Genomic DNA, 12,485 nt, shown 5'->3' with positions numbered 1-12,485 from the left:
ACAGAAATGATCTTTTTTCCTTTCTTTGTTTTCACAGTACATAGTAGATAATTAATAATTTTTGGGGGAAGGGGGAAAGCAGGGCAATTAGAGTTAAGCGACTTGCCCAAGGTCACACAGCTAGTAAGTGTGTCGAGTGTCTGAGGCCAAATTTGAACTCAGTTCTTCCTGATTCCAGGGCTGGTACTCTACTCACTGCACCACCTACCTGCCCCAATAAATGTTTATGGACTGACTGTAGTGTTGTGAAAATAGTAAAAGTTGTGAGGGAGCAGTGATAATGACATGGAAAAAAAGAAAGAGAAGAAAATCAATCAAATAGTTTTTAAAATATTCAGAAGAGAGCAAGGGGAAATTCAGAAAGGAATATAATCAAGAAGGGCAGAGTTGTTGCTACCATGTTAAATAGAATGTATACTTGAAAAAAAGCCAAGTTTTAAATTTTTACATTTGAAAATTAAGATAAACTAAGAGATAGAGATCTGATCCTGAACACCTTATTTGTTAGGATAACAGTAATCAATAAATTGGGACAATGGACCCTCTCAATGACCAAATACCCCAAGGTAGTATTCACCAGGTTAATATAGTTTGGGGAAGTACACAATTGGGTAGATGGGGAAGAGGTTAAATTAGTTACAGGGTAGACAGCATGCTGGAGGTGAGGACAAGGTGATGGGCTATTTTAAAGAAAGCATCTCAGTGGGGCTAGCAACCACCCTTCTCAGACAATTAAGGAATGCCAATTGTTTTATGGGACCCATCAGCATCTTGCAGGCCCTGTTAGCTGACCTGAGGTAGCAGACTCCCTGGCACCTAGAAGGATCTGTTAGATAAGAATGTTGCAAGGATAGACAATATGCCTTTTGGGGATGATAACAAGTTAACTTGTAACTAACTTAGAGGAAAAGCTGATTCACGAGTAGAGAAATGTGGACTGAGCAATTATACAAAATGGGGCAATAATACAGAATAGGGTCAGTTACAGAACAGAATAAATTATTAAATGATAGTTTTATATGCAATCCCCTTTTCAAGTCCTTTGCATAAAAAATGTTCATGTTTCTTGATGACTAAGTTTATAATAGAAAATCTATTTTAAAAATAAAGTATATAATATGAATACATTCAGAGACTGCTATCTATATTGTGCCTTATAATTACAGAGGACTTTCAATACATTATCTCATTTGATCCTTAATGGCCCAGTGGCATACACAGTACAATATATATTCCCATCTTCTGGATCAGCAAACTACAATTCATTGAAGTTAAATGACTGCCAGAGATCACAGAATTGGAGGGTTGGAAGAGACCTCATTAATCATCTAGTTCAACCCATTGAAGATTATTCAACCATAAAGTGGCAGAGCTAGAATTCAAACCCAAGTCTTTTTCACTCCCTAACCAATGATCTTTCTATTCTATCACTACCACTCTCATGTCATTCCTAGCTCTGAAGTTTTATGATTCTTATTATATCCACATACTTGCTATCATACCCCCAAAATAGAGTCTTGGCCTTGGAATCAGGAAGACCTGGGTTCAAGCCCTACCTCTGACACTGGCTAGTTATGTATCAATGGACAAGTCCCTTAAACTCTCAGGGTCCCCTAAAACTTTCTAAGACAATAAGTCATAGACAAGTTACTGATCTACACTGATAGATGGATTTCCCCGTAATGATGAAATCATAGCTCCTGACCAAAAAAAAATCTTATAATTTTATGTAAAGCCTAGGATTGTGGTGTTATGAGGATATCTTGACTTTCATCACACTTCAAGTCTTAAACATCATCTTTTGGCTCCTAAAAGAAAGTTATATTTGGTCAGTACCATACATCATTGAGTGACAGCAAAGCTTCTTTAAGCTCTAAGATACTTAAGAGTGAAGGTGAACCAGACCTTGAAGTGGTGACACAGAGGTCTGTCCTTTAGCTCCAAATCCCATGGAGATTCTAATATCTCAGTCACCCTTTTCCCAGGTAGCACCTATCCTGTGAAAGGAAGACCTAGCAAGAGATGGTAACAGATGTGGAATCCTTGGAACATAATGGTGAAAGGTAAGAAGAGAACCACTGACAACTGGAAAGGACAATATACTAGAAAAGTTGTATTGGAAAAGTTTGGATCATCGCTGGATAAGAATGGGTATGAGGAGGCAATGACGGGGTAGGAAGCACAGAGAAGATGCATCAGAAAGGAATTGTTGAGGGATGAGGGAGATGAGGTCCAGCAACTCCAAGACTGGAGTTCCCAGATGGGGTCATTGACATTCTTCAAGTCAAGGTGGCAAAGATTTATTATGCTTTTTGGTGGGCAAGAGTTCTTAGGGAACCTGCAACCTTACACGGATGCAGGGAAAGTTTAAATACAAGATTTGGGGGTGAAACCTGTCAATTAGGTGTTTTGGGGTGGGATTAGGGAGTGACTAAGGGGTGGTCAGTTCTTAAAGGAACATGTACTTTTTGTATCTACTGCACAGGTATCTTACCCAGAGTTCACTGGGAAATAGCCCGAGGGGGAGCTACCTGGGGTTGTGGTTTTGACTGTGAAACATCACTAAGTCAACCATCGGTCAGGGCTGGCTGGAGATATCCAGGTTGCTTCCATCAAATGTCTTGTTAGACAAGATGAATGTAAGGGAGTATACGTTTGACTATGTCTAGGATACATACCAGGAAGTTCAGTAAGTAGTAAATATTGTTATCTCCCAGTGCACAGCCAATTAACACGTACACAAGGAGTCAGACCAATAAATTCTATATGTGCAGCTGGTCGCAGTATCAGGAGGAAAGATAAATGTTTGGCTAAGGCATGCTGCCCTTGAACTGGAGAGAATCTGTTAGGGCCAATGCTTTGAAGCTAGGGAGAGATGTGATTTCAGAACTGGGGTCCAGGCACCCAAGCAGAGGCTAAGGAGAAATGTGATGTTAGAATTAGGGTCCAAGCACAAGCACCCCATCAGAATGACAAGAGTCAGGAGAATTTTACAGTGAATAACAGTGTCTGAAATGTGAGCTATACAGATACATTTATGTCAATGCTTTCAAGGGGTTTCATTGATTTAGATTCTCCCTCTACCACCATAGCTTACAAACCCACAACTCTCTAAGCAAATGGTCTTCAAGAGCAGATGCAGTTTTAAAAAATCACTTCCCAGGGGACAGCCCTCTGATGACACTTAGCTCAGATGCTCCATGGGTGACACAAGTCCATTGCCAGGGACCTACTCAAGAACTGTCTAGCTTGATAGCCATTGAGTCTGCCAGAGCTTGGGGTCCACTGACACAGCTATCAAGACACGAGGGTAAACACAACATCACAAAGAAATATTGAAGCCAGACTTTCATAACATAAAAAAATTTCAAATTGGCAACATTTGGAAAGGGATCAGATTGTTCAAGATCTTAAATTCTCTAAAAAGAGATTTGTTAATATCAAGTCAAAATCTGACATTCAAAAAAATTTTAATTTTTGAATCAAATTCTTCTTGAGGATTTCATGGCATTCATAATACTTGTAACACTCACATCATATGAGGGAAAGCTTCCTCAGAAATAAACCAGCAGAACCCTAAGGCAACTAGTCTTCCGGATAAAGTTGAATACTCATCTCCCTGAGCATATTATTTAGAGTCCTAGTGCTTGTTTTCTGTCACCTAGTGGGCCAATTCCCCCACCAGCTGGGCAAGAAAGATAAGAACATTTCTACACAATGTATGCTCATTATATTTATTTACTATTTACATTGTACATAGTATTATTGTTATATGGAATATATAATAGCTATACTGTGTATATAGCACATTACTATCAAGATACTATCTACATATGGCAGCATGAAATAGTAGAAAGGGCCTAATTCTGTCTCTGCCATTGGCCAGTGGACTATGTAACACTGAACATACCTATTAAACTCTCTGAGATTCAATTTCCTCATCTCTCCACACAGCTGCCAAAGTGAATTTTTTAACCTCCACTCTCTCATTAACCTTTAATCTCTCCCTGTCAGCCAGATACATCCCTGCAACCTACAAATACATCTAGATCTCACCCTCACATGATCTAACTATCCTCACTAGCTCCTATACCTCTCCTATATCCACTATATCACTCCTTCCTTTTGCTGCTAAATGTCTTATAAGCTCTTCTCCGCTTTCTCTCCTCTTACTCTCTTCTTAACTCTCTGCAGTCTGGATTCTGACGTCAACATTCAGATGAAACTACTCTCTCTAAAGTCATCAGTGATCTTTTAATTTCCAAATCTAATGGTTTTTTTTCTCAATTTTTATCCTTTTTGACTTCTTCAAAGCCTTTGACACCGTTGATTAACCTCTTCTCCTTTATATTCTCTCCCCTCTGGGATTTCACGACATTCCTCTCTCTTGGTCCTCCACCTGCTGATCTGACCGATCTTTCTTAGTCTTCTTTGCTGTACTATCTTCCAAATAATGACCAATGACACTGATTGTCACCAAGGGTCTCATATTAACCCTCAGTTATTAACCCTCATCAGCTCATAAGGGTTCCATAATCATAAATAATTCACTAAGGAGATGATTCCCATATCTATTTATCCATCTCCTTATTACCAATGGATCAATGGATCAAATATAAACAGATCAAATATAAAATCCTTTGTTTGGTTTTTAAAGCTCTTCATAATCTTCGTAATCTGACCGCTTCCTATTTTTACTGTCTTCTTATTCTTTATTTCCCTCCATATACTTGATGATCTAGCATCAATGGTCTTCTTGCTGTTTCTTGAACATAACTCTCCATCTCCGGACTCCATGCCTTTTTACTGGCTATCCTCTGTGCCTGGAAAGCTCATTCTTCTTATCTCAGTCTCCTGGCTTCCCTGGCTGCCTTCAAGACTCAGTTCAAATCTTACCTTCTATAGCTGGCCTTTCCCCTCATTGTTAGGACCTTCTCTATGACAGTAGCTCCCATTTATAATGTATATACCTTGAATGCAAATAATTGTTTGCATGTTGTCTCCCCCATTAGAATATGAGCTTCTCCAGGGCAGGGACCGCCTTTTTGCCTTTCTTGGTATTGCCAGTGCTTTGCATAATGCTTGGCACATAATAAGTGCTTAATAAAAGCTTGTTCATCCACTAATGACCGAAAGGAGGTACAATCACTTTACTCTAATCTTAAACCCTCTTAAACAAAAACAAGCAAGGAAACCATACCTGACTCAATTCTGTCCTCCATTATTATGACATGGGCATGGAGGAACTCATGTTGAACTGTGGCTATTCTGTCACAACCAGATCCTATGGAAAGTTCCTGTTTGCCAACATGTCTATTCCCTACTGAAGAATAGCACCTAAAAACAAGGTACAAAGTCGTAAGATGACTGACATTAAGTGCAAAGATTACACATGTATATTAGGAAGGCAGAATTTATGATTTCAAAGAGAATCTCATATGTGCCTAAAAGGTCCGGAACCACAGGATATAAGGAATTCCCTAGGCAGAAGGCAGGAGAACTAAAGCATGTATTTACACTCCACAATAACAAGCCCACAAACCAGCGTCCCCATTTTGATATATTCATCAAAAGCTTCCAGGCCCAATAAGTCCGCCTTACAAGGGTAATCAGAAGGCCACAGAGAAGCGAGATGGTATAAGGCAAAATCGTATACATGCTTCCCCTCTACGGTAAGAAGATTACCCACTAGCCTCTAGTCAGCTCTGCTACCGGCAGCTCAGCTTCGGCTGTAGGCGTCTCTGGCTCCAACCGGAAAAGGAAAGGAGGATCTTCAAGCTGTCTTCTCCCCTCTTATAGAGTTTTTGACATCATCAAGCGCCGCCTGAACGACCAGGGCCGATTGGTTCTTGACTTGGCCCCTCCCCCAGCGTAGACCATGTTAACACACCTCCCCTCAGCCAGCGCCACGACTCATCACACAGGAAGCTCTGGTCCTGCCCCAGAAGAGCAAGCCCCAGAGTCCAGGGAAGCTCAACGAGGCAAGCTGAGTCATTCAAAGAAAACAAAGTCCATTCTGGCTACAACATGTTCTAGAGATGCTGGTAAAAGGCATGATTATTTGACATATTAACAATTAGCCCTCAAATAGGAATTCATAGATAGATTAGCAATACGACCCAAGACAAGCTAGAGATAACTATAGCCTGTAAAGTTCTCTATCTGAAGGGATCAAGAGCAGAGGGCTCCCACAAGAAAGCCCAAGAGTGGTTAGCAACCTATAGTGAAGACCAACCCTAGGCCACCTCAGGGCTTGGCTTTGTTTACTAAAGCATTAATTAAAAATCTAATACACATTCCATGCAAATTGCCACTCTATCTTCTCACTCATGAAAACTAAAACCCACAGGTGAGCTGCATAAAAGTGCCCACAGGACACATCTTGGACAACCCTGGTGTAGACCTTGGAAGTAAATGGCAATAGTAAGTATGGACCCTGTAGCATTCAGACTAGGTCAGGCCAGGTGCTGAGATACTAAAGTTCTTAGTACTCTGTCCTGAAATGTCACAGAAGGTCATGAAGATCCGGTGTTCCGAACCTCAAAGATCAAGGAGGACCTAAAACCTCCTCCTGTTGGTGTAGGCATTAGTGTAAACATACTATTTGGAGGTGGAAGTCAGCACAGGAACCCAGACTGAGACCTAGCAGGATGGATAGTCCCAACAAAAATCAGAGTATGGGGTGGCGGATGACCTAAATGCCTAATTCAGGAAGGAAGGCTAGAATAATGAATAAACAGAAGGAGACACAGACTATAAAAGTACTACAGATCCAGAGATAACTCCAAACTACAAGGAAAGTGTAGCTCTATAGCAGGGATTCAAAGGAAAAAATGTGTTATTCTACAATGACTATATGAATGCCTAGAAGAAATGAAGACTGAGATGAAAGGTGAGATTAAAACTCTGGAGGGAAGAATTAGAAGAATTAAAAAAAAGCCTAAAAGAGAAAGTAGTGACCCATATACATACAACAAACTTCCTGAAAATAAAAACACACCAAACAGAAACCAGTGACTCCATAAAGGAGCAAGAAATAATGGAGCAAAATCAAAAGATTTTTTAAAAGAGAAAAAAAAATTAAGATATCTAATATAAAAAACTGCCTTGGAAAAAAAAAGCCAAGTAGAAATAATTTAAGAATCATTGGTATTCCTGAACGCTATGATTTAAAAAAAAAAAAGAAGGCCTGGACACTGTGTTTCAAGAAATCATAAATGAAAACTGCCCATGTCACCTACTGACAGGAAAATAATAATATTGTAGTATAGAGGAGACATAAATTTTTGGACAGGGATACTGTGTGGATTTGTTTTGACCAACTATGCTTATTTTATTACTTCTTGATGCCTCATAGATTCATTAGCTTCTACTTGCTCAAGTCTAATTTTAAATGAGTTAGTGTTTACATTTTGCTTTTGAGCTTCCATTTTCAATTCGTTGATTTCACCTCTCAGGGTGTCCTTTTCTCTCTCTAGATTCTGAATCTCCATAGCCATTTCACCAATCTTATTCTTTAGGGACTTTTCCATTTTTTCCATGTTTTCTTTTACCTCCCTAATTTGGTTTTTAAAATCCTCTTTTAGCTCTTCCAGCAGTGCTTTTTGGGCTGGAGACCAGATCATATTAGCTTTTGAGGTATCTGATGTATCTACCGTGTCATTGCTATCTTCTTCTATGTCGATATTTTGATCCTGCCTGTCTCCATAAAAAGAATCTATTGTCCTCGGTTTTTTTGTGTTCTTCTTCATGTTGGTTTGCCTTTTGCTGGCTTTACAACGAATTTCTATCTGTGGATCTCAGGGCTTTCTGTCCCAGCTTTCTTATTCTGGGGGTTGTGAGTCTAGAATTATAACCTTCAGTTTCCTGAGGTGTGGGGGAGGGGTCTGGCTCCCTGGCGTCTCACTCCCTGTGGGTGCTCTCCAGCACTTGCTTTTCAGCAATGGTCTCAGCTGTTTGTTGTTTGAGGTGATGACTGGCGCTTCCCCTGGGGGAGCAAGATTACGTCTGGGCTCCTGGCTTGGCCCCCTGCCGACTCTTCCCCTCTGGGACTAATGAGCTTCTAGTATTTGTCCTGTGAAGCCCCGCTACTCTCTCCTCTGTTTCAGTTCTCTTTTTTTTTTCCCGAGGAATTCTCTGGGTGAGGGGGGGAGGGGTTAGAGCCGGTTACCTGGCCATTGAGTCTTCCGGAAGTTCAAGAAGCCGAGTTCCTGGGTTTTGCAAGCGTCAGGGCTGGGTGTTTTCGTGGCTGGTGGCGTTGCGCTGTCTCTCGTCGCTCCCAGATACTGCCGTCCTGTGTTGGGAGGCCTGGGGATCTCTGCTTTCGGGCGCCCAGCTTTCTCCCAGCCCGTCTCCCACGTGGATTTCCCGGCCAGCCGCTTCCGCCTTGGTCTGGAGCAGCTCCGCACCGAGCACTCTCCGAGACTGCAGGTTCGTTCCTCCGGCCTTTCAAACTCTCCCAGCTCGGAAATTTGCCCCACGCAGACTGCTCACGGTTTCTGACTCTCTCAAATCTGCTCAAATTCACTTTTTTATGGGAATCTGACAGACCTTGTGAGAGAGCTCCGGTAAGAGGCTGCCTTCATGCGGCCATCTTGGCTCCGCCCCGAAAAAGCCCCAACTATGCTTATTTGATGCAAGGGTTAGATAATTTCTGTTTTTAATTGGTAAGAGGAGGAGAGAAGAAGTACTAATAATAGTGATGCCAAAAGAAGAAAAAGAAAATTAGAAAAGAAAAAAAAAGGGTTAATGAAACATTTTTAAAAGCATACAGAGGAGACCAGGAGAAAATTTAGAAGGAAGCACAAACGGGAAAGTTTTAAATATAAGGTACTGAATTTAATATATACTTTTTTAGAAAATCAAGCCAAATTTAATTTTATGGTTTCATATAAAATCATTTATATGTAGAGAGAGAGAGAAATGCTTAATTTGAGGGGTGTTTGTTAAGTTCAGACTACAAAAAAGTAAATTTTTTCAAAGGGTAAAAGTAAGAAACTAAGATTATTCCAGAAGATCCAAGATCAAGATCTTACACATTATAGGTAATTGATAGTAGTTTGCTCGATTAAATGATTAAGGCAACTTTATAAAGTAAACACAGATAGAACTGTCTAGATTTTAAGAAAGCTTTTGATAAAATACTTTCTTGTGGCAAAATTATCTTACTAGAAATGAGTGTCGCCAAATGGTAATAAAAATGAAAAGAATTACATGGACTTAAGAGAATTACCAGGATGAACCATTCTGGAGAGCAATTTGTAACCATGGCCAAAGGGTTATAAAACAGTGCATATCCTTTGATCCAGCAATACCAATACTAGGTCTGTATCCCAAAGAGATCATAAAAAAGGGAAAAGAACCTACATGTCCAAAAATATTTATAGCAGCTCTTTTTATGGTGGCAAAGAATTGGAAATTGAGGGGATGCCCATCAATTGGAGAATGGCTGAACAAGTTATGATATACGAATGTATTGCAATACTATTGTTCCACAATGTAACGGGGCAAGTTAGAGCCAACCCCTGCCCTCCTCGGACCTCTGCGTCCGGAGCCTGCAGAGGTAAACTTGGGGCCCTGTGATATGAGGGGAACAGGAAGGGACCAGGAGGAAGGGTCTTGCCCTTGTTGCACGTGGAGCTTCCAGTGCTCTGCCTGGCTTGTCAGAGCACGTGGAGCTTCCGGTGCTCTGCCCGGTTTGGCAGAGCACGTGGAGTTTCCGGTGCTTTACTTTAACTACCTGTCTGCAGGGAACTTCAGGACAGCGCAGGAAGGGTATGGGAGGAGAGTAGGCGGAGTCGGGGCGGTCCTAATTACCCAGGTGTCTTGATTTTTTACCTGTCCTTCACCTATGTAACTAAAGAATGTACCTACGTCACTAAAGATATAAAAGCTTGCTGCTACCCTGAATAAATTGGAGTCACTCACCATCTTTTCATCTCCCGCTTCATTCATTCTCCGTGAGATCAGGTTTTTTGCTTAGGCAAAGGCCCGGGGCTTGGGGGGAACCCCGAGCAAAGTTACGAGGCTTCGGAAGTCCGTAACACCACAAGAAATGTTGAGCAGGGAGATTTCAGAAAAACTTGGAAAGATTTACACGAACTGATGCTGACTGAAGTGAGCAAAACCAGGAGTACACAGTATCAGCAACATTGTGCAATGACCAACTTTGATAGCCTTAGCTCTTCTCAGCAAAGCAAAGCAATGAACTAAGACAATTCCAAAAGACTCAGGATGGAAAATACTATCCAGAGAAAGAACTATGGAGTCTGAATGCAGATTGAAGCATACTATTTTCTGTCTTTTTCATTGTTTTTTTTTCTTTCTCATGGTTTTTTCCCTTTTGTTCTGATTCTTCTTTCATAACATGACTAATGTGGAAATACGTATAATATAATTATAATGTACAGCCTTTAACAGATGGCATGCTGTCTTGGAGTGGGGGGAGGGGAGGGAAAGGAAAAATTTAGAACTCAAAATCTTATAAAGAAAGAAGAAATCTTATAAAAGTAAATGTTGAAAAAAAAAAGAATTACCAGGATGGTTAAGCTCATAACAATCTGAGTCTTTCAAAAATGCAAAGTAAGAAAGGAACCTGAACACAGGACAATTAAGAGATTAAACTCAGTGGTTAATGTGAAGAGAACAGATGCTAACAAATAACTGAGAGAAAAGGAAACTGTTCATTTTCTACTTTGCTTCCATTTTCTCTATTAGGAAGGCTAATCTTCTAAATGAAGAGAATAGAACAAAATTAGGTAAATAGAAGTTAAATCTCAAGAAAAGCAAAGACTATTATGTGAGATCACTTGGAGCACTGAAAGATTTTACAGATGTGAATGATCAACAGCTGGGAGCGGCCTTTGAGAAACTCTCATAAACCAGAAGAGGTAACACTGTCTCAATGTCTTCTCTTTTTCAAAGGAATAGAGAAGAGATGGTTTAAACTATAGATTAATGAGCTGAAGATCAAGATAAACAATGGATGAAGCTCTAGAATTAACTTTAAAATGTGTGGTCTGAGAGAACTTAGAGAAACTTTAATGAATATGGGCCAACATTGGCTTGTAACCTCATTTTCTTTTTGACCAGACTACTCTCTATTTTCCACCTCTCTATTTTCCACCTGTTCGATTGAACAAGATCCATTATGCCCCTGTGCAAAGTACTCCCTGGTGAGGCAACCTCTCACCCCTTTCTAGTTTCCTTTTGAGTGCTGCCTTCGCCCATTAGATTGTAAGTTCCTTGAAGGCAAAGACTATCGCATTGATTTTAACAAGAGTGTGGATTACAAATTTTCTCCCCATTTCTACCCTCCCCCCCCACTCCAAGATGGCGTATACTCTGGTTGCCCTGTTCCCCAGTCAGTGCTCCCCTCTGTCACCCCACTCCCCTCCCATCCCCTTTTCCCTTCCTTTATTGTAGGGCAAGATAAATTTTTATGCCCCATTGCCTGTGTATCTTACTTTCTTGTTGCATGCAAAAACATTTTTGTTTGTTTTTGAACATCTGTTTTTAAAACTTTGAGTTCCAAATTCTCTCCCCTCTTCCCTTCCCACCCACCCTCCCTAAGAAGTCAAACAATTCAACATAGGCCACATGTGTATCATTATGTATAACCCTTCCACAGTACTCATGTTGTGAAAGACTAACTATATTTTGCTCCTTCCCAGCCCATCCCCCTTTATTGAATTTTCTCCCTTGACCCTGTCCCCTTTCGAAAGTGTTTGTTTTTGACTTCCTCCACCCCCATCTGCCCTCCCCTCCCATCATCCCCCCCATTTTTTTTATCTTCTTCCCTCTTCTTTCCTGTGGGGTAAGATTCCCAATCGGGTATGTATGGTATTCCCTCCTTAGGCCAAATCTGATGAGAGCAATGTTCACTCATTACCCCCTCAACCGCCCTCTCCCCTCTTCCCACAGAACTTCTTCCTCTTGCCACCTTTATGGGAGATAATCCATCCCATTCTATCTCTCCTTATCTCCCTCTCTCAGTATGTTCCTCTCTCATCCTTTAATTTGATTTTATTTCTTTTAGATATCTTCCCTTCATCTTCAACTCATCCTGTGTCCGCTCTCCCTCTCTCTCTCTCTCTCTCTCTCTCTCTCTCTCTCTCTCTATATATATATATATATATATATATACACACACATATATATATGTATATATGTATATATATACATATATATACACATACATAGATATATACATACATACATACACATTCACTCATATATATATACATAAACATATATGTATGCATATTCCCTTCAGCTACCCTAATACTGAGGTCTCATGAATCATACACATCATCTTTCCATGTAGGAATGTAAACAAAACAGTTCAACTTTAGTAAGTCCCTTGCAATTTCTTTTTCTTGTTCTTTTTCTTGATTACCTTTTCATGCTTCTCTTGATTCTTGTGTCTGAAAGTCAAATTTTCTATTCAGTTCTGGTCTTTTCACTGAGAAAGCTTGAAAGTCTTC

At 40.4% G+C, this 12,485-nt stretch overlaps 1 protein-coding gene across 1 annotated transcript in view; it reads right to left on the bottom strand.

Moving 5' to 3' along the window:
- LOC118833158 (meprin A subunit beta-like) overlaps positions 1–12,485 on the bottom strand; it is an 83,816-nt gene that overhangs the window by 40,650 nt on the left and 30,681 nt on the right. Inside the window, exon 4 of the mRNA XM_036740555.1 lies at positions 5,201–5,337. Coding sequence (XP_036596450.1) covers positions 5,201–5,337 — 137 coding nt within the window. The remainder of the gene's footprint in view (positions 1–5,200; positions 5,338–12,485) is intronic.

Source organism: Trichosurus vulpecula, assembly GCF_011100635.1.
Source record: "Trichosurus vulpecula isolate mTriVul1 chromosome X unlocalized genomic scaffold, mTriVul1.pri SUPER_X_unloc_2, whole genome shotgun sequence".
NCBI classification, from domain to species: domain Eukaryota; kingdom Metazoa; phylum Chordata; class Mammalia; order Diprotodontia; family Phalangeridae; genus Trichosurus; species Trichosurus vulpecula.
The sequence above is the reverse complement of the archived record's forward strand: the minus strand, read 5'-3'. Positions and strand labels throughout refer to the sequence as shown.